This window comes from Chiloscyllium punctatum, chromosome 21, assembly GCF_047496795.1.
Source record: "Chiloscyllium punctatum isolate Juve2018m chromosome 21, sChiPun1.3, whole genome shotgun sequence".
Classification (NCBI taxonomy): domain Eukaryota; kingdom Metazoa; phylum Chordata; class Chondrichthyes; order Orectolobiformes; family Hemiscylliidae; genus Chiloscyllium; species Chiloscyllium punctatum.
In genome coordinates, this window is record NC_092759.1 from 17,724,367 (window position 1) to 17,747,834 (window position 23,468).

At 41.7% G+C, this 23,468-nt stretch overlaps 1 protein-coding gene across 1 annotated transcript in view; it reads left to right on the plus strand.

Moving 5' to 3' along the window:
* LOC140492467 (uncharacterized) overlaps positions 1 to 23,468 on the plus strand; it is a 127,620-nt gene that overhangs the window by 34,433 nt on the left and 69,719 nt on the right. The window contains exons 4-5 of the mRNA XM_072591356.1: positions 5,398 to 5,551; positions 14,552 to 14,646. Coding sequence (XP_072447457.1) covers positions 5,398 to 5,551; positions 14,552 to 14,646 — 249 coding nt within the window. The remainder of the gene's footprint in view (positions 1 to 5,397; positions 5,552 to 14,551; positions 14,647 to 23,468) is intronic.

Sequence of the window (23,468 nt, forward strand, 5' to 3'; positions counted from 1 at the left end):
TTTAAAGGCAAGTAGTGGAGGTGTGGGGAAGGTCTTGGTGAGGTGCTCATCCTTATTGATAATGTGTTGCAGGGCACGAAGAACATGGTGTAATTTTTCAGCTCTTGGGAAATCCTGAACACCGAAGGGTACTCTGTCGGTTGCAGCACGTGTCTGTCCCTGAGGAGGTCATTACGGTTCCTTGCTGTGGCACGTCGGAACTGGCAGTCGACGCATTGGGCATCGTACCGCATTCTTGTGAGGGCATCCCTGAGTACTTCCAGGTGTCTGTCACGTTCCTCCTCATCTGAGCAGATCTGGTGTACGTGTAGGGCTTGTCCATAGGGGATGGCTGTTTTAATATGTTTTGGGTGGAAGCTGGAGAAGTGTAGCATTGTGAGGTTGTCTGTGGGTTTGCGGGTAGAGTGTGGTGCTGAGGTGTCCATCCTTGATGGAGACGCATATGTCCAAGAATGAGACAGATAGTCGAGAGTTGTCATGGTGGGTTTGATGGTGGGATGAAACTTGTTGATGTCACTGTGTAGTTTTATCAGTGACTCCTCGCCATAGGTCCAGAGGAAGAAAATGTCATCAATGTACCTGGTGTACAATGTTGGTTGGAGATCCTGCATAGAGAAGAAGTCTTGTTCAAACCTGTGCATAAAAATGTTGGCATATTGGGGTGAAAACTTGGTCCCCGTGGCTGTTCCATGTGTCTGGATGAAGAACTGGTTGTCAAAGGTGAAGACATTGTGGTCAAGAATAAAGTGGATGAGTTGTAAGTTGGTGTTTGGAGATTGGCAGTTGTTGATGTTGAGTACTGAGGCTGTTGCCACGATGCCATCACTGTGGGGGATGCTGATGTAGAGTGCGGAAACGTCCATTGTGTCAAGGAATGTTCCCGGTTCGACTGGTCCGTGGGTGCTGAGTTTCTGTAAGAAATCTGTAGTGTCGCAACAGAAGCTGGAGATCCTCTGTACAATAGGTTTCAAGATGCCTTCCACATAGCCAGAGAGATTCTCACATAGGGTCCCATTGCCCGACATGATGGGACGTCCCGGTGTGTTGGCTTTGTGTACCTTTGAAAGGCAGTAGAAGTCGCCTACACAAGAAGTACGTGGGATGAGGGTGCGTAGGGAACTCTGAAGGACTGGATCCAAAGTTCTGATCAGTGTGTTTAATTCATGGGTGTGTTCTTTGGTGGGATTGGCCAGTAGTTGCCTGTAGTGTTCCTGGTTGTTCAGTTGTCGGTACACTTCCTTGCAGTAATCTGTTCTATTCTGAATGACAATGGCTCCTCCTTTATCTGCTGGTTTGATGACAATGTTGTCATTGGTTTTGAGAGCCTGGATGGCATTGCGTTGTGAACGGGTGATGTTTTGCTCCACCTTGTGGGTACGGCTGATGAATCTGGCATTTATATATTTCCTGACGGTTTGAGCATACATGTCAAGCCCAGGGCAGTGGCCCTCGATGGGGTCCATGTTGACACCTTCTTTGGTCGCTCCTCTACCGATCCCTGTGATGACTGTTCCAGTTCATCAGTGTACCAACAACTGAACAACCAGGAACACTACAGGCAACTACCAGCTGATCCGACCAAAGAACACACCCATGAATTAAACACACTGATCAGAACTTTGGATCCAGTCCTTCAGAGTTCCCTACGCACCCTCATCCCACGTACTTCTTGTGTAGGCGACTTCTACTGCCTTCCAAAGGTACACAAAGCCAACACACCAGGACGCCCTCATCAGCCTTAGTTACCTAATCTTCCTGCAATACACTTGCTCAAAGTTTGATTTATTGTATTCAAATGGACCTTAGAAGGACATGAAGAATCATTCATCAAGCCACATAACAAGACATGAGTAACATTCTAATCAGATTAGAGTAAAATACAGCTTTTGGAATTCAGTGTAACTTTGATGTGTAGTGCTTGATAATTAAGAACGACTTCAGGATTGTGCCAAATCAAAAGGTTTCCAGTGGAAAATAAAGACAAAACAAAACAGTGGAAGAAGGAAGATGTTAAGAGATGAAGTTAACTAGAAACTGCCAGAGCAACATTCCAGACGAGGTCACATGAATATAACAACAGGTGGTCTTTTACTTGGCGTTTGTTAAGGGATGAAAGTTGGTCAAAGTTGCATTGTTCTACAGTCTTTGAACTTCCAATTGAATCAACAGAATTAATGTATGCTTTGAGCATTCAGTCAAAAGTGACTGACATTATGGCAGCTGGTAGCCTGGAGAACAAACGTTTGTTAAGTGGGGCAAGAGATACTGTTACAAGGCTATGGACGGTTTTTGTTAAGACCGACCTGAATATCAGAAAATGGCTTGGCATTGTTGGTATTGGAGGACATAGTAGTGAAAGGGCAGATGCATGATCCAAACTGAGTAGGAAACACTAATGGCAAAACAAAAATCTTACCCTCATGTACCACCAGACACATATCTCAGCTATAACACTTCAATGAGGAAAGATCAAGAGGAATGGACTGATGCGCTCTGGGAATGAGAAGATTGAGAGGTGACATAATTGAAACATAGAATATTCTGAGAATGCTTGGAAGGATAGATGCTGAGAACTTGTTTCCCCCATGGCTGGAAAGTTTGAAGTTCCAGGGTATGGTCCCAGGAAAACATGTTGCCATTCTACACTGAGAAGAAATTTCTATTCGGAGGACTTAGGATTTGTCGGAGGACTTAGGATTTGTTATCCGAGAACAATGTGGATTCTTAGACATTGAATATATTCGAAACTAAGATGAATACATTTTTGGGCTTGAAGGAAATAAAGGAGCTAGTAAGGAAAATGGATTTGAGACTAAAACACAACGCTAACAGTAGAGCAAATTTATGGTCCCATATGGCCTCTTCCCCTTTGTATCTCATGTAGTTAAACATCACACCTCTATTTTATACAGAGATCTGCTTGGAAATGAGATAATGGTAGTCATTGAGATGAGAAAGAGATCAATGTTCTCCTGATAAAAAATATTATTGACGTAGAATGTATAATCTTTATGGCTTTGAACTGAAACTTGAAGATGCATCATCGTTGTCATTTCTCAAGTTATCAGCAACATAAACAAAGTGGACTTTGACTGAAATAGATTCACAAGGAGTGCAATAATAATAAATTCTTTACATGTTCACAAGGAACAGTGAGGAAATTTCATATTTTCAGCCTCTTCTGTAACTTGTTGGATCTGATACAAACTGTATTACACACACCTTTCTTCACAGCTTTCTTCAAAAGTGGTGGAAAAGCCATTGCCAGGTACAATGTTCCATAGCTCCAAGATGGCACTAGACCCTCATTAGGACAGAATGTGGTTCAGGGATAGCAAACTCACCTTAATAATCACAAACCCCAGTCGATTGATATTAAACTAACGTAACATTTGCACTTTCAAGTGATTACAAGTAATAACACTGGAGGGGAGGTGATAGTGTAGTAGTATTGTTGCTGGGCTAGTAATCCAGAGACCCAAGTAATTCCCAGGATTAATGTTCTAAGCCCATCACAGCAGATGATAGCACTTGCATTCAATTAAAAGAAGAAAATCTATAATTAAAATTAATGACGACCATAAACTCACGGTCAATTTTGTAAAAACCCACCGAGATCACTAATGCTGTTAAGGAAGGAAATCTGCTGTCCAAATCCACAGCAAAGTGTTGACTGAAATGGCCTATCAAGCTACTTAACTGTATCAAATTATTCCTGAGCCTTAAAAAAGGAATGAAACTGGATATACCAACTGGCATTGATTAAGTCAATGGAAGAAACAATAGCATATTCAGCTTTGACAACAGAAGACATAACATTGAGATCATATAGGAACTCATCACACAAGTATCATACCCTGAACTTAAATGGTGCATTCAAAATATATTACATACCATTTATCAGCACAAGCCTGAATCGTGTCCAAATCTTTTCCATTTGGTCCTGGACTGCTTCAATATCTGAGGAGTTGCTAAAGGTACTACACATTGTGTAATCATCAGTGTACATCCCCACTTCTGACCTTATGACAGAAGAAAGGTCATTGATGAAGCAACTGTAGATGGTTGGGCCTGGGACAGTACCTTATTGTAAATCTCCTCTTCAGGTCCCCAGCAGCACAGTTACCAATCTTCAGCCAACTTACTTTACTCCACATACTATCAAGGAACAGCTAGAGTGCTATAAGCCCTTCGCAATAGCACTGAATAGCTGTGCTCCAGAACTGGCTACTCAGCTGGCCAAGCTGTTCCAGTACACCTACAAAAGTTGTCAACCTGCCAATGAGGAAAATTGCTCAGGTATGACTGATCCATGAGGAAAGGGCAAACCAAACCTCGAACTCAAGGGCTCATCATCAGTGGTATCAGGTACCACTTTCAATGGAATAGCCTGCCCACAGGTGCTCAGTTTGGATTCTGCCAGGACCATTCAGCTCCTGGCATTTTTACAGGCTTTGGACCAAAAATGGACAAGGGAACTGAAAATTTTACGGGTAAGGCGAGAGTGATAGCCATTGACATCAAGGCAGCATTTGACTGAGTGTGGCATTAAGGAGCCTGATCAAAACTGGATCAATGGATATCAGGGGGAAAACTCTCCACTGGTTGGAGCCATAAAAATAGCCTGAAGTACAACCTCATAGCAACACCATCATTACCAAGTTCTTCTCCATATCTGACATGCAAATATATTGCAGATGCTTTGTCATCATTGCACCCAGATTCTGAAGTTACCTAAAGACCACCATTGCAGAGGCATCTCCATGATGGACATGCAGAAGGTTAAAGAAAGGAGTTGGACAAGAATTGTAGGACATCAGGGCTCTCAGAGGATTGGATGGCTAGAGGAAATAAAAGGCACAGGAAAAGGTGAGGCCATGAAGGGTTTTCCATTCAAAATGCAAATTGTATTTGTATCAAGATCCATAAAAACTTCAGGAAAATGGATTATACCATGCCCATGTTATTTCCCCACATCAACTAGATCAGATCTTCCTCAGGAGTAATGATGGCTAATTCTATATTGGCCTCTCTGTGGTGCAAAACTTACTTGAATCAAACATCTGCTACTCATGATTATATAAATAAATCCAAGTCATTGCTTCAGAATATTCAGAGCTGAAAAATGTGTTGCTGGAAAAGCGCAGCAGGTCAGGCAGCATCCAAGGAGCAGGAGAAGTGACGTTTCGGGCATGAGCCCTTCTTCAGGAGGGCTGAAGAAGGGCTCATGCCCGAAACGTCAATTCTCCTGCTCCTTGGATGCTGCCTGACCTGCTGCGTTTTTCCAGCAACACATTTTTCAGCTCTGATCTCCAGCATCTGCAGTCCTCACTTTCCCCCCTTCAGGATATTCACTCTGGTTTATGTCTGATTGTTAGAAACACGACATTCTTTCAGAGGAGGATAAACAGCCAGAGGTCATGATCGACACTGGCCTCAATGATACAGGCAGAAAGCAGCAAAGGTCTTGCAAGCAGATTCTTGGGATCTCAGAAGAGACTAAAAAGCAGGACTTCTATAGTCTCAGGATTATTCCCAGTAGCACATTCTGGTCAGAATAGAAATTGGACAATCAAGCAAAGAAACACACAGAGTCATGGAGTCTTACAGCACAGAAGAGGCCTTTCACATCTGGAGAAATGGTGTAGGAGGGAAGTTGTAGTATTAGGATCAGTTCTGGGGCAGGTGGGATCTGTACAAACAAGACAGGGCACATCTTTGCAGGCCCGGGACTAATTTCCTTGTGAGTAGATTTGCGAATGCTATTAGGGAGAATTTCAGCTAGTCTTGCAGGGATATGGAAGCCTGAGAGGGATTTCAGGTAAGAGATAAACAAAACTAGTTATGGGAAGTAGAAAAGTTGTCAATCAAAGTGAAAGGTAGAAAAACAAGTTTCAATCAAGTTATAATATGGAATACTGTTAAAAGTCAGAGATAATGACAATCTATTTGAATACAGTTAAAAATCACACAACACCAGGCTATAGTCCAACCGGTTTAATTGGAAGCACACTAGCTTTCGGAGCGACGCTCCTTCCTCAGGTGGTTGTGGAGCACACAATTGTAAGACACAGAATTTAAAGCAAATGTTTACAGCGTGATGTAACTGAAATTATACATTGAAAAATACCATGATTGTTTGTTGAGTTTTCCATCTATTTGAATCCCCTGAATGTTTCACTTCTTTCATATGTAAATGACAAAACTTTGTTTTAAAAGTTGCATTCTCAGGTTAACTGTAACAATTGGTGTTAGCTAGACAATATGTTGAAGGTGTTAGCCCCCTGTGCTCTCTGCCTGTGCCATGGTGTTTAGACTAATTCTAATCTAAAAAGTGAGATAACAGAGTCTTACATAGATTCATGCAGTTTTTGAGCAAAGTACAATGTAACTCTGCAAGTATTCGAACAGATGAAAGACTCAACAGACAATCAAGGTATTTTTCAATGTATAATTTCAGTTACATCACACCGTAAACTTTTGCTATAAGTTCTGTGTCTTACAATTGTGTACTCCACAACCACCTGATGGAGCAGCGCTCCGAAAGCTGGTGCTTCCAATTAAACCTGTTGGACTATAACCTGGTGTTGCGTGATTTTTAACATTGTACACCCCAGTCCAACATAGGCATTTCCAAATCATATTTGAATACATGTAGCATTCACTACAAGTTAGGTGAATTAATGGCATAAATAGTAGTAAATCAGTATGATATAAATGCCATTACAGAGATGTGGCAGTAGGGTTAGCAAGGCCAGGGACCGAACATTCAAAGATATTTGCAGAGATTGTGCACTAGACTGCTGGAAAATGAGGCTGGAGAAGTAGTAATGGGGACCAAAGAATTGCAGAGGAATTCAAAAAGGTATTCTGTTTCCATCTCCACAATGGAAAGCACCAGTAGAGTACCAAAACCTCAAGAGAGTCAGGGGCAGAGGTGAGTGTAGTGGCCATTATTAAGGAGCAGATGCTGGGGAAGCTGAAAGGTCTGAAAGTGGATAAATCAGCCTGGCCAGATGGACTATATCCCAGTGTTTTGAAAAAGATGGCTGAGGAGATTGTGGAAACATTGGTGGCGACATTTCAGGAATCAATGGAATCAGGAAAGATCCTGGAGATCTACAAAATAGCTAATGTACCAGTCCCATTTAAGAAGGACAGGAAGCAGAATACAGGAAATTATAGCTTGACGTTGGTCATTAGTAAGATGTTAGAGTCCATCATGAAGGGTGAAATTGCAGAGTACTTGGAAGTGCATGGGAAAACAGGGCTCAGACAGCATAGCTTTGTCAAGGGAAGGTCATGCCTGACAAATTTGCTAGAATTCTTTGAGAAGGTGTTAGAAACAAACTTAAAAAAATTAGCCAAGACCACCAAAACTGGAAACAAGACAATTTATTTTACGATCTTGCAAGAAAGGGCGTCAAATGCTAAAGCAAATGAGCAATGAGCATTGAAACAAGTATATAGTTTTACCTTTGAGCTGCGTGAAGTCACCTCTCTCGACTCCTACATTACCCAATCACCCTAGTTCTCTGCCTAACTTGTGACCTGACTGCCCCTATGTGACTTCTCCTTATCTTGATTAGATTCTACTTCTATCTCCTTGGGCCATTAGCTGCAACCGTTTTGTAACGATATTAACCCTTGCTGTGCTCGTGTTTTCTATTGTTCTGCTTTGCTGCCTGCACAAACTTGTTTTTCCCAGAAGTTTGCTAATCTGATCTTTGCCTGCAGCTGCCCTCTATACTGGTTTGTCAGCACGATGCTTAAGCTTATTATCACGACCCTTTTTGCTACATCTGCGAAAACAACACACTTCCCCATTTCTCACAAAGGTAACAAGGAAGTTAGGTAAACCAGAGCCACTGGACGTGATCTGTCTGAATTTCCAGAAGACCTTTGACAAACTGTCACACAGGAGGCTGATAAATTAAACAAGAGCGCATGATGCTTGGGGTAAGGTACTGGCATGGATAGAGGATCAGCTGACTGGCAGAAGGCAGAGATTGAGATTAAAGGGGGCTTTTTCAGGACGGTAGCCAGTGACGAGTGGAGTTTGGCAAGGATCAGTGTTGGGACTACAACTATTCACATCATACATTAACAAACTGAATGAAGGAACTGAGGGCATGAAATGATAGATGGAGTGACAGGCAATATTGAGGAAGCAAGGAGGTTGCAAAAGTGGCAAAGAAGTAGCAGATGGAATACAATGTGGGAAAGTGTGAGGCTATGCACTTTGGTCGGAAGAATAGAGGTATAGACTATTTTCTAAATGAGGGAAGATTTCAGAAATCTGAAGCACAATGGGACTTAGGGGTCCTGTTCAGAATTTTCTTCAGATCAACATTCAGGTTCAGTTGGTAGCTCAGAAAGCCAATATAATGTCTGCATTCATTCCAAGAGGGCTAGAATACAAGAGCAGAACTGTAATTCTGCGGCTGTATACGGCTCTGTTTAGATCAAATTTGGAATATTGTGAGCAGTTTCGGTCCCCAAATCTAAGAAAGGGTGTACTGGGGTAGGGAGAGATCCAGGGGAGGCTAGCAAGCATGATCCCAGGGATGATGAAGGGCTTGCCATATGAGAAGTGATTGAGGACTCTGGGTCTGAATCCAATAGGATTTAGAAAGATGAGGGAGATCTCATTGAAACTTTACTGAATACTCAGAAGAAGATACAACAAAACTCCCAGAAATAAGAGAGATCCAGTACACTAGTGAGAATGGGGAACTGAAAGAAAGTAGTACGAGTGAACAAAGGTAGCGTGGACAAATGAATGGGATGAAAGATGAACAATAACTAAGAACCTGATGATCTATGTTCTAAAATGTTGAAAGAGTGGCTATAGAGATAGTGGATTCACTGGTGATCGCCGTTAAATATTCTCTAGTTCTGGAACGTTGTCTACAGAAAGGATTTTGCAAAAGAAACCCCGTTATTTAAGAAAGGAAGGATAGAGACAATGAGTAAGTTTATTACCCATTGATTATCTAATGTCAGTCATAGGGAAAGTGATAGAATCTATCACAAAAGATGTGAGAACTGGAGCTTGAGTTGAATGATTTATTGTTGGTTGTATTTAACGAATAAACGCAATGAAAAGTGTAACATGTTACAATGCTCTGGTGCCATTTTGATTAACAGCAGAGATTAAGATAAAAGACTGAAATTAAAATATAAGACTTAAATATAAGTAAAAACAGAGTTTATCACCCTCCCTTCTTATGCTCCATTTAACATTGAAGGGGTCTCTACAACAGGCTCTGGATCCAGCAATGACCCCGCATCACAGTCGACTTCAGGAGTATCAATTCAGGCCTACCGCATTGCTGCAGCTGAAGCCCAACATCCCTGATTCTGACGCACTGCAGATGCCTCCTTCTCTGCAAATGTGGCCCTGATTTGACACCGTCAGTGCCAAAGGCCAACCAATGTTTAAATCGCTGATTATCAGGTGCCATGTTTTGCCAGTGGGGTCTACCAGTGTAGCAGCCACCGATGCCAAAATCAGGATCTGTGCTTGCCTCACCGCCAACTTCTCTGCTGCCATTTTATTGGAATTTTCTCCCACAAGTCCATGTTGGGCCCACTCGAGTCTGCACTGGGCTCAGTTGCCACTGTCGATGCTGTCACCGTGACCAAGCTCTTTGCCGGAGTTAAGTACAAACCAAGTAAATGAGAAAAGAGGAAAGCAAAGGAATCATCAAACCAGTCCAATTTGCAGAATGGGCGGCACCAGTCATACTGATTTTGAAGCCAAATGGTTTGGTTTTCCTACATAACCTGGCATTCATACTGACACTTTCCTTCCATTCCTAAAAAAGCATCAGCCTTAGAAATGTTCCCATTGACAAGCATGGTCTTCAATGAAGTAAAGAAATAGATGTCATCAGCTAAGGGGTGAACACACTTTGATCCCAAGAAAGATCTGCTATTGACATGCAATGCCTTGCTGTACTGCATCGGGTTAATATTAGCTCATGGGCGAAAGTGAGGACTGTAGATGCTGGAGATTAGAGTCAAGATTAGAGTGATGCTGGAAATGCGCAGCAGGTCAGGCAACATCGGAGGAACAGGAAAATCGACATTTCAGGCAGGAGCCCTTCATCAGAAAGGGCACCTGCCCGACATGTCGATTCTCCTGCTCCTCCGATGCTGCCTGACCTGCTGTGCATTTCCAGCACCACTCTAATATTAGCTCATAGGTGGTCCAATGGAGAGGAACACCCAATAGTGTATGCATCCAGGACTTTGGCTAATGCAGAGCGTAAATACATCCCAATAGAAAATGAAGGATTGGCAATCACACCATTATGGACAAAAATCTGCGAAAATCACAGTATGCAAATGTCTACTTGGTTTGCTTAAAGGGCAGTGCAACCTTTGAAGGCTGGCTTGAAGAAACAGCCTATAGCCTTGCTAGATACCAAGTTGTCACAATTCATATTTGATTACATGAACACCCCCATATGCAACTACAGGGATAGCACTGGCAGAGGGGCTAATGAGTAGAAGACTCCCACCAGTTTGTCTGGACATAGAGTCATAGAAAAGGACAGCACAGAAACACACCCTTTGGTCCAACTCAGCCATGCTGACCAGATATCCTAACCTAATTTAGTCCCATTTGCCAGCACTTGGACCATATCCCTCTAAACCTTCCTATTTATATACCTATCCAGGTGCCTCTTAAATGCTGCAATTGTACCAGGCTCCATCACTTCCTCTGGCAGCTCATTCCATACATGCATCACACTCTGCCTGAAAATCTTGCTCCTTAGGTCCCTTTTATATCTTTCTCCTCTCACTCTCAAGTTCTGGAATCCCCCACCCCAGGGAAAAGACTTTGTCTATTTATTCTATCTATGCACCTCATGATTTTATAAACAGCTCTAAGCTCTGATGCTCCAGGGAAAACAGCCCCAGCTTATTCAGCTTCTCCCAACATCTCAAATCCTCCAACCCTGGCAACATCCTTGTAAATCTTTTCTGAGCCCTTTCAAGTTTCACAACATCCTTCCAATAGGAAAGAGACCAGAAATACACACAGTATTCCAAAAGTGGCCTAACCAATGTCCTGTACAGCTGCAACATGACCTCCCAACCCCTATACTCAATGCTCTGACCAATAAAGGAAAACATACCAATGCCTTCTTCACTATCCTATCTACCTGCGTCTCTTACTTTCAAGGAACTATGAACCTGCATTTCAAGGTCTCTTTGTTCAGCAACACTCCCTAGGATCTTACCACTAAGTGTATAAGTCCTGCTCTGATTTGCTTTCCCAAAACGCAGCACCTTGCATTTATCTGAATTAAACTCCATCTGCCACTCCTCAGCCCATTGGCCCATCTGATCAAGATCCCATTGTAATCTGAGGTAACCTTCTTCAGCTGTTCAATTTTGGTATCATCTGCAAATTCACTAACTATACCTCTTATGTTGACATCCAAGTCAATTATATAAATGACGAAAAGTAGTGGACCCAGCGTCGATCCTTGTGGCACACTACTGGTCAGAGGCCTCCAGTCGGAAAAACAACCCTCCACCACCACCCTCTGTCTTCTACCTTTGAGCCAGTTCTGTATGCAAATGGTACTTCTCCCTGTATTCCATGAGGTCTAACTTTGCTAAGCAGTTGCCTATGAGGAACCTTATCAAACGCCTTACTGAAGTCCATATAGATCACATCCACCTTTGTTACTTCTTCAAAAAAATTCAATCGTAGTTTGTGAGACATGATGTCCCATGCACAAATCAATGTGGACTATCCCTAATCAGTCTTTGCTTTTTCAGATCTTCCACACCTGGTGAAACAGCATCAGGAATTCCAATGCAGGACATGAGACTCTGCCAAGTGAGAGAGGCAGTTTGATACAGGGGACGAAGTTTGGTGTAAGAATCACACAAATAGTCCCACATGGATAAGAGGCATGGTAGGTATGAGGTCGGGCCCAGTGATGTATAAAATCCAGGTAGGTGCAATAGTCCTGAACAAGCGTGTGGACTACATAAAAGTAGCTTATTCACAAATGGTACAGGAGCAAACCTTGTCCTGCACCTCAGAACAATTGGAAATGCTGCCTGAACCAGAAAATTCATCCAATCTATCAAATTTTGGTGGGTTCTCAGAATCAGAGATGAACATGACGATTGTAGCCACCTCGACACCTTTGCTGCTGCAAGTAGAGAGTGAAGTTCTACTGTGCCGTCCTGGCATAAGAGACGACCTCCCACATGTTACACACCACCTGTATCCGAAGCTGAGGCAGACAAACTGGACCAGGTGCTAGAAAAGGGACTGAGCTATGGACGCAGGAGGTGGGGAGGTGAAGTGATTGTAATGAGATCAGCAAGCTAAACCTCACAGAATATAAGTTCTCTGATTGGTGCTGTTAATCTGATCCAATCAAATAACCCTGGCTAACGTAATAAAAGGATTGTTCTGTGGCGCTGTGGAGTCCGTGGACCATGTATATATTGGGTGTGGGTGTTTGCACTCCCTTTTTAACTTTCTTAAAAACCTCCTCCTCTGCTTTTGGTTGCACTTCAGTCCCACGCTCCTGATCTTCGGGCACCCGGTACAGAGGAGGGAGGGCAGGTCTGAAGACCTCCTCGTGGGTCTGCTCCTGGGCCTGGCCAAAGTGGCCGTAAAAAAGTCCAGGCAGCGGGCCGTGGAGGGGGTCGTTAGGGCCGACTGCCTGCCCCTCTTCCGGGGTTACGTTAGAGCCCAGGTGTCCTTGGAGAAGGAGCACGCGGTGTCCACCAACACCCTGGAATTGTTCAGGGAGAGGTGGGTGCCGCAGGGAGTGGAGTGCATCATTTCCCCCTCCAACTCTATTTTGATTTAGTCCTTACCCTCCCCTTCACTGTTTGATTACACATCATTGCTCTTTGTGAAGGGCACTCTTGTCGCTGGCCACTCGGGTGTTTTCTATCTTCCTGGTGGTGGAAACTGAATAAAGGTTCGAGAACCTTGTGTCTTTCACTGTGTCTCACACCTGCACACACACAACATGGGTGCTGGGGAAAAATAAGCACTACTGCAGTTCGGCGGTAGTGTGGGGTAAAAAGAAAAAGAAAGAAGTAGAAAAAAGAAGTGTCACGCCTCCTCTGAGAGCCAGAAAATAAGAGAAGAAAAAAAAGACAGGACTGTCAGTGATTCTGTTCAATCTAAGAAAAAAAAGGATAAATGTCAAAGCTGTTGACACTTTGGTACTGACTCTGAATCAAGAACTGGAAAAGATAACAGAATACCTGCTTCTGTGGACTTATTTCAGGCTAGCAAAGGCAACGGTTCAATTAGATTCTCAGCCACAATCTAGAACTACTGACCAGATTTAAAGGGCAGAATGGTCTACTCCTGCTATCTCAGAGTGGTATATAAACATAATGATCATTTGAAATTCTCAAAGGTGCTAGGATATTGTAAAGGAAGACAATGTCTTGTGATTGTCAATTTTAGTATAATTCTCTCCTCAAGACACATGACACATGTGAAGCAGTGGTATGCTATTCATATCACTGGATAAATAATACAGAGGCCCAAGTTAATGTTCCATGGGCTTGGGTTCCAATCCTGCGATAGAGGGTGACATATGTTTTCAATAAAAATCTAGAATAATAATATTTTAACTTAATATTTGACACCACATCCCAGAAACATGTTTTTTAAAAGGTAATAACAAAGAGGAAGTGATGGCCGAGTGGTACTATCACTGGACTATTAAATCCAAAACTCAGCTAATGTTCTGGGGAAAACAATAACTGCAGATGCTGGGAACCAGATTCTGGATTAGTGGTGCTGGAAGAGCACAGCAGTTCAGGCAGCATGTGAGGAGCAGTAAAATCGACGTTTCGGGCAAAAGCCCTTCATCAGGATTTTACTGCGCCTCGGATGCTGCCTGAACTGCTGTGCTCTTCCAGCACCACTAATCCAGAATAATGTTCTGGGGAGCTGGGTTCAAATCCTGCCATGAATAAAAACAAAACAAATCCGGAATTAAGAATCTACTGATAACCATAAAACCATTACTGGTTGTCAGGAAAAGTGCATCTGGTGCACTGATGTCCTTGAGGGAAGGAAATCTGCTCTCCAGGAGGACAGCAATATGGCTGACTGTCACCTGCTCTCTGACAAGACCCAGCACACTACATGTCCAAGGGCAGCTAAGGATAGGGCCCATGTTCCCACAAGTGAACAATAAAGAAAACATAATCATTGGCTTTGCTGCTGAAAAACTGAAGACTTTCACTTTACAAGGTTTGTTCTTTTTTCTCACTGAGATTAGTTGGGGGATGCTATATTCTCAGGGAATGTATGGGCTTGGTCTAATTTACTGTACTTAACTACAGTTACAAAGGTCACTATTGGAAAGTGTAAGCAACATGCATTTCAATTTGCTCTGACACTTTCTTCACTATCGTGCAGTGGATGGTTGATTCGCCTTTTGGATTAGGTTTGCCTTTACCTGGAGACAGCTGAAAAACCTCTGACATTATAACTTCAACTAATTTAATTCGTATTTCATTTTGCTGCTCCAAGTCTTGTTTCCAATCCAATTTTAAAAAGGAGAAATACAATGTACAACACAAAAGCTGTTGCATATTTGTACTGCCTGGTTTTTGCTGCAGCTTTAGGTGAGTCTCATCAGGATATATATTCCTTGGTAACACTCATTGTGAATTTTGGATTGGTGTTTCCCCAAAATCAAAGGCAGATTTTTGTCTGCATTATACCTGGACTGCACTCAGTTCCGAGGCACCGGGTGGAAGGAATGAGACAGATACAGATTGTGCTGATGTTTTCAATACAGGCAACATACAAAGCATGGTTTTGAGGCAGAATGACTCTCGTAGGGTTGAAAAACCAGATGTAATAACATGAACTGTGAACTTTCTGAGAAAAGAATCCCAGTTTATAAGAAACAAGTGAATATTGCTTGGAATTGGTGGAAGCTGTTTATGTTGACTGGTGGCTTTGGAATTCAACCAGTATGGCAATAATATAATGAATTGTTCAAAAGTTCTTTGATGGTACCGATCGTTGAGGTAGTTATTGAACTAGCAAATTACAACCTCTATTTTCTTTTTAACTTATCCCTTAACTGACAGTCTGTGTATGAAAGTAATGGTTATGACTAAAGAAGATTGGGTTTAAATCACAGACATTAATTAGATTATCTTGTTGTTTGGATTTGCCTAAAGTTACAGTATTAATAGTAAATTGTTAATTTTGGTTTAAGATAGATGTTTGGTTCTGGTATCTGTTATTTTTAAAGTCTGGTTAGGGATAAGAGGGCAATTTTGAGGGTCATCGAATGCTTAAATTCTGCTGTGTTGTGAATCCGATGTTAGTGAGTCTGATTTGGTCTGACTTGTTCTCCCTGTGTCGTAACAGTATAGCTCACTGAACTTTACTTTCAGATGTTCACCTCGCAAAGGCAATAATACCAATACTTCATACTCTTATACAGTCACAGAGCCCTACAGCGCAGAGACAGGCCTTTCGACCCAAACTGGTCCATGCTGACCAAAATGTCCATCTACGCTAACCCCATTTCCTTAAACTTGATCCATATCCTTAGAAGCCTTTCCTATTCATATATTTGTCCAAATGCTTTATAAATGCTGTTAACATACCCGCCTTAACTACTTGCACTGGCAGCTGTTTCCATATGCGTACTACCTTCTGTGTAAAAAAGTTGCCCCTCAGGTTCTCGATTATTCTTTTCCCTCTAAGCTTAAACTGATGCCCTCCAGTCCCTGATTCCCCAACCTTGGCACGAAAGACTGGGTACATTCACTCTTTCTATGCCTCTCATAATCTTATACACTTCTAAAAAACCCCCCCCGTCAGTCAACTACCCTCAAAAGGAAAAGGTCCTAGCCTGTCCAATGTATCCCTGCAACTCAGATCTTTGAGTTCTAGCAACATCGTTTTAAATTTCTTCAGCATTCTTCCCAGTTTAATAACATCCTTCCTATAGCAAGGTGACTAAAACTGAGCATAATACTCCAAGTGTAGCCTCACTTGTGTCCTGTACAACTGCAACATAACTTCCCAACTTCTATACTCAATGCCCTGACTGATGAAGATCAGTGTGCCAAAAGCCTTCTTCACTGCCCTGTCTACATGTGACTCCATTTTCAGACAACCATGCACCTGAACTGTAAGGTCTCTCTGTTCCACGGCACACCTTAAGACCCAACCATTCACTATGAAACTTCTATCTTAATTTGACTTTCCAAAATGCAAGACCTCACACTTATCTACATCAAACTCCATTGCCATTTCTCGGTCCACTTTCCCAGCTGATCAAAGTCCTGCTGTTGAATATTTGTCTGCACATTCTCTTATTTGTGAAATTTTCAATTGGTCTTGTGCTACCCTACATGCTCCAGTGATTCTTTCTAGAAACATGGACATGTAATCCAACACTGAGGATTTAATTATTTGTTTCAAGGACTTCTCCCTAGTCATAGAGATGTACAGCATGGAAACAGACCCTTCGGTGCAACCCGTCAATGCCGACCAGATATCCCAACCCAATCTAGTCCCACCTGCCAGCACCCCGCCCATATCCCCCCAAACCCTTCCTATTCATATACCCATCCAAATGCCTCTTAAATGCTGTAATTGTACCAGCCTCCACCACTTCCTCTGGCAGCTCATTCCATACATGTACCACCCTCTGTGTGAAAAGTTGCACCCTAGGTCTCTTTTATATCTTTCCCCTCTCACCCTGAACATATGCCCTCTAGTTCTGGACTCCATGACCCCAGGGAAAAGACTTTTCCTATTTACCCTATCCATGCCCCTCATAATTTTATAAACCTCTATAAGGTCACCCCTCAGCCTCCGACGCTCAAGGGAAAACAGCCCCAGCCTGTTCAGCCTCTCCCTATAGCTCAAATCCTCCAACCCTGGCAATATCCTTGTAAATCTTTTCTGAACTCTTTCAAGTTTCACAACATCTTTCCGATAGGAAGGAGACCAGAATTCCACGCAATATTCCAACAGTAAATTTTAATGGAACTCTAATATCATCGCTATAGATCATTTCAAATGGATTAAAGCCAGTAGATTCATTTGGTGAATCCTGTGTATCAAATAATTTTTAAAAAATGAATCCTTTTGTTCCAATGTTGTGGATATTTATGAAAATATGTTTTAATCATTGTTTTGAAAGTCTGCTGATATCCATCTGATGGTCTGGTGAAAAAAAAACCCAAGTTTGTCCAATCTCTCCTTGTAGCTAATACACTTCAATCCAGGCAACATCCTGGTAAACATCTTTTGCATTCTGTCCAAAGTCTCCGCACTCTTCCTGTTGTGTGGTGATCACAACTGTGTACAATACTTCAAATGTGACCAAACTAAAGTTGAATACAGCTGCAATATTACTTGCCAACTTCTATACTCAATGTCCTGATTGATTAAAGCAAGGATGCTCTATGCCTGCTTTATCACGTTCTCCACTTGTGTTGCCACTTTCCAGGAGTTATGGATTTGCTCTGTATCTCAATGCTCCTCAGGAAATCAAACTTTTATTTTTAATTATCCTAATTCTTAAATAGAGTTTAGGCGACTTAAATATTTTTTAGCATATTAATATGACCTTTTGGTGATGAACTTTGTTTAGCTGTTGCTCTCGTCACTATACACAACAAACATTTATCTGGGACCTGATGTTCTAATTGTACCATCTCTTCAGCCACAACTCGATTTTCCATAATTATCAGTGAAACTGCAGCCTTCAGTCCCATTAAATCATTCCCCAGGAGTAAATCAACTCAGTCCATGGTAATTTCTTAACTACCGTGACTACTACTAGTCTAAATGGACATTGTATAATGGAAATGATATATAATCTCCAAGTATCCCACTTACATTGGCTTTCATTGAACCCTCTGGAGGAAGAACTGTTTCTTCTCCAGCAAAAGACTTTGAGTAGCCCCTATATTCCTTACAATAGTTATAAGCTTGGATGTTTCATTTGAAGAAAAAACAGTGGTGTAAACACAGCACTGTTTATCTCCAACCATTTGTAGTCAGTTACAATTCGATGGTGTGATGATACTGTGGCTGTAAGAGGTATGTTTTGTCTTGGTTTCTTTTTGACAGGGATTGGGGACAGGTGGCAAGCACTGTGTAAGAAGATAAAGAACTTAAAAAAAAATCTAATCTTGGCTGTTTCTTTTAAATTTGAACAATAGAAGCAGCCTGAATGGGTGTGGCCAAACTTCCACAGTATCAGGATCTTTAGTTTAGCTTTGAGAAGTTGTTGCTAGAGTCGCTGTTGGGTTGGAAGGAGTGAATCAGTTGCTACAGTCTCTCTCAGAATGGTCTTTTGATGTTCTTTTGTCCTGAACTGGAGAACTACATATGAGTCAATCTGATTTCTGAATTTTCCTTTTGCCAAGGGTGTGTTTATAGGATGTTGCTTTGTTGGACCAATTAATTAGTAACAGTTACTCCAGCAATTGTTCTGTTAAATTTTCCAATTGAGTTAAGTTATTCCTTCGTTCTTTTGTTGTATATCAATTATAGTGGATGAATAAAGAGTGTTTTGCTTTAAATCCGGTAGTTTGACCAATCAAATTGCATTTGGAATGCAACACCTTATCTTTACCTTTAAAATATGAAAAAAGTTATGATCTTGACTGTCTTCTGAATAGTTTGAGGGGGTTTTGTCTGGTCCATAACAAATTGAGGGCTCTTGATGAGATCAAAATCTCTAATTCCAAGTTGGGTTCAAGATTATTGGACTCAAAGGTAGTGAGTGGTAAATATTGGTGTCTTTTATTTCAGGTGTTGAATTCGGTTGGTTTAATCTGGGTGTCCCTTGTGTAATAATGACTCTTTCAGTCACTAAAAGATTCCTGGGGGCGGAAGAAGTCACTTTGGAAGCTTTAGAGAAAGTGAGCAAGATAAAACTTTAAAAATTGGCAAACAAACTGAAATTGGAGTTGCCTGGACCTGTGAGAAAACGGAAAGTGCTGTGGCAGTCATGTAGAATTTGCAGTTGCCTGGAATGCCAATAGAATTGTCAGAAAATACTACATTTCAATTGAAAATGAAGCCGCTTGAACATGAGAAGGAAGTTTGAATTATGATTGAAAGCGGAGGAAAAGCAGAGAGAGACAATAGCTCTAGCAGAGGAAAATGAAAAGGAAAGGATAGCCTTAGCAGAAGAAAGGGAGAAAGAGAGAGAGAAGTAAAGTAGAAAGAGAGAATGTTTGAACTTCAGACATTGGTAATTATAGAAGAAAGTTGGGTTAAAAGGGCAGAGGTGAAGGTAAAAGGTAGACTTAGTGAGAAGAACAGTGATGACAAACAAAGCCATCATAGCCAAAGGCCTGGTAGGGATCTGTTTAAATATGTCCAAACATTGCCTTAGTTGACGAGAAAGATTTCAAAGCCTTTTTTCATTTCATTTGAGAAAGTGGATAAACAAATGAAATCGCCAGTGACCATGTGGGTACCGTTGATCCAAACAAAGTTAGTAGGTAGAGCTAGTGAAGCATCTGCATCATTATCAGAGGAAGTATCTGGGGAGTATGAGGAAGTCAAAAATGACAGATGTGGGAAAGCAGGATAGGCCAGTGAGTTTTATTGAAATTATAAAGAAAAGCTCAGTAGAAGCTAAAAAGCTGCACCAGAATGTACAACCTGGTCAGGGGTTAGTTGAGAAGGAACTGCCAGATGTCTTTAAACAATTTACTTCCAAGGGTAAGGTTTACCAATGTATGTCAGGAGGAGGGTAAAGAAATCAAAATTTTGAGAGATATGGGAGCAAGTCAATCTTTGATGGTGAGACATTAGAAGATATGTAATTCAAAAGGAGCAATGCCAGAAAAGGTGGTAATATGTAGAATTCATGGTAAGAAGAGCAGCGTTCCATCATATAAAGTGAGGTTGGAGAGTCTGGTGAAAAGTGATGAAGTGGTAGTAGAAGTAATAGAGAAATTCTCAGTTCCAGGATTACAACTCATCCTTGGTAATGATATGGCTGGATCACAGGTGAGAGTGAGGCCTATTGTGGTTGAAAAGCTAGTGGAAAATCAAGCAACTGAGGTATCACAGGAAATCATATTACAGGAAGAGATTTTTCCCGACTATGTGGTTAGAAGGTCACAAAGCCAAATGTTAAAGCAGGAAAAAATGCAAAGAATAAAGGTAAGGAAGTTGAAGTTCATTTGTCAGAGAGTCCATTCATCAGTCAAAAGATGACAGGGAAGAAGCTGTTCTTGAACCTGCTGGTGCGTGTGTTTAAGCTTCTGCATCTTCTGCCAGATGGAAGAGGTTGTAGGAGAGCATTACTGGGATGGGACTTTGATGATATTGGCAGTCTTTCTGTGGCAATGTATAAATGGTGTCCACAGAAGGAAGCTTGGCTTTCATGATGGTCTGGGCTGCGCACACAACCTTCTGTAGTTTCTTACGTTCCTGGGCAGAGCAGTTGTCATACCAGGCTGGTATGCAGCTGGTCAGTACACTTTCTATTGTGCATCTGAAAAGGTTGTGGAGGGTCCTTATGGACAGGCCAAATTTCCTGAGCCGCCTGAGGAAGTAGAGGCATTGTTGTGCCTTATTGACTGTCTCATCCACATGGGACGTTCAGGATAGGTTGTCAGTCATCAGCACTCCTGGGGACTTGGCGCTCTCCGCTCTTTCAACCTGCATTCCGTTGATGTAGATGAGGGTATGTTCTCCTCCTTTCTTTCTGAAGTTCTTTAGTTTTGCTGACATCGAGAGAGAGGTTGTTATCATTGTACCACATTGCCAAGCCCTCTATCTCCTTTCTGTATTCTGATTCATCGTTGTTGTTATAAAGGGGAGGTTGATCCCACCACCCTCTTCACCGCTGCCCCAAAGGAGATCGTCTCATCCTATAATCTGTTAAAAGAAATGTGAGAAGGAATGCAATCCATTTTTCTTACAGGAATGCAATCCATTTTTCTAGTAGTAAAATAAGACAAATTTCTTACACTCACTTTAACATCAACACGTAACAAGTTACTTATCTAACTCTTAACAGTGAACAAATAAACTGAACTATTAACAAACAGAATAAATCCTTTCTAACTACTAACTATTTCCAAATACAGCCAGGTTCTCATGGTATACTGTTCCATACAAGTCTCACTTATACAAAATCAAATCGAATTTAGTCTCTCAAAAATTACAGCTAAGTTACATCTCTCTCAATGTTCTGTGCCTTCTTCTGTCAGATCCTCCTTCAGGAATGCCTCCTCAGATTCTCCTATCAGGAGCGCCTTTTCCTGTCATTTCTTTGATGTTGGAACTGTTGTTATTGAGATGATACTTTCCTTAATACATAGATGAATGTAAGAGCCAATTTCTCTCTATCTCTCTCTCTTGAGAGAGACAGAGAAAGATCTGAGAGCTGCTAACTCAGGCAGGATGGCAGTTAGCTCTGCCAATTGTTGAACTGCCCCTTTTCTTTTATACCCATGATGATCTATCAATACGTTTATAATCAGATTGGTCCTATGTTGACAAAACTATCAGATTTAAATTCAATAGCTTTTTTAGTAGCTACGGGCCTGATTTAAATTGACTGGCTAAATTTAAAATCTATTGTCTTGATAAAACTGCTGCTTGGCCTTTTGAAACAAATGCTTCAATTCGAGCGCTCTGAATACTAGCAAACCCAGGCTGCTGCCAGAGAAGGATCACTGGGTTGGTTCTAGAATTGAGGAGGGTGGCTTCTGAGGCGAGACTGAGTAGGCTGGGATTGCATTCAATTTAGAAGAATGGGGGAGTTGTGCGGGGGGGGGGGGGGGGGGTCTTATGAAATATATAAAATTATGAAGTGAATAGATAATTTAGAAGCATAGGCTCAAAATTAGGGGGAGCAGATATCAGACTGAATTGAGAAGGAACTCCTTCACCCAGAGCATTGTGAATCTCTGGTATTCCCTGCCCAGTGAGGTAGTTGAGCTTCCTCAGTAAATGCTTCTAAAGCTCAGACAGATAATTTCTTGTACAGTAAAGTAATTAAAGGTTATAGTGAAAGGGCAGGTAAGTGAAGCTGAGGCCATGAAAAGATCAGCTTATTGAATAGCAGAGCAGGCTGGAAGAGCCAGATGCCCTATTCCTGCTCCTAGTTCTTATGACATTCATTTTAACCCGAAGCACAGGAAAAAACACCATCTATTAAAGGGACCAGGTAATGTTTTCCCCATTTTACAATTTTACACACACTAACTTCCCAACATTCTGTATTCTGACTCATTGTGGGAGTTAAGGAAAACTCAAGTCAACATACAAAAACAGTTTTATTGGCCTGGACTGCATAAGGAAGTGGTTGAATTTTGCCGGACATACATGTCATACATGTCAGGTAACTGGAAAACCTTAGGCAGTGATAAAACCAGAAACCTTAACACTTATTTCCACATTTGAGAAACCATTTACCAGGGTCTTAATTGATTGCATAAGACCCCTACCTAAAACAAAAAATGGGAATCAATAATAGTTAGACTGAGAAACTTATCAGAACTGAAAATGTGTTGCTGGAAAAGCGCAGCAGGTCAGGCAGCATCCAAGGAGCAGGAGAATCGACATTTCGGGCATGAGCCCTTCTTCAGGAAGCTCTTCAGCCACGTTCTCAAACAGACTCACTACCACAGCCACATCTCCTTCCTCAGCATCTGCCTACGGAACCGACTGACCCCGCACGGACTCCGGACTACGTTCAGACCAACAAAATTTGGACCCAACCAGGACAACCAGTATCTACAACTTCTCCTGCTCCTTGGATGCTGCCTGACCTGCTGCGCTTTTCCAGCAACACATTTTCAGCTCTGATCTCCAGCATCTGCAGTCCTCACTTTCTCCTCTGAGAAACTTATCAGCCATGATTGGATGGCGGAGCAGACTTGATGGCCTCAATGGCCTAATGTTTGTTTCTATGTCTTATAGTATCCACTAGACTGCCAGAGGCCATTCCATTTTGCAGTATCATATCTAAAAGAACTGTAGAAAGGTTACTCAATGTTTTTCACTAGATATGGATACCTCCAGAGATACAATCAGAATCAAGGGTGAAATTTTACATTCAGATTATTTGAGGAAATTATGGATAGCTCAACAAATTAAATCCACTGCATTCCATCCAGAATTACAAGGAGCATTAGAATGGTGGCATCAATTTTAAAGACCATGTCGAGGGCTTATAGTCAAAACTATCCAGATGCTTGGGAAAAAGAAATTCCAATTGTACTTTTTGCAAATAGGGATGGATCAAATGAAGCTACTGAATTCAGTCTATTTGAATTAGTTTTTGGGCATGAGGTGAGAAGACCACTGAAATTAATTAAGAAGAAATTGGTGAGTTAGAGTTCAGAGATCACATATTTGAACATGTCATTGGACATGGACAAAATGGCTGCACGGGATGGGAAAACAAAGGTTATTAGGGAGTTTCTCA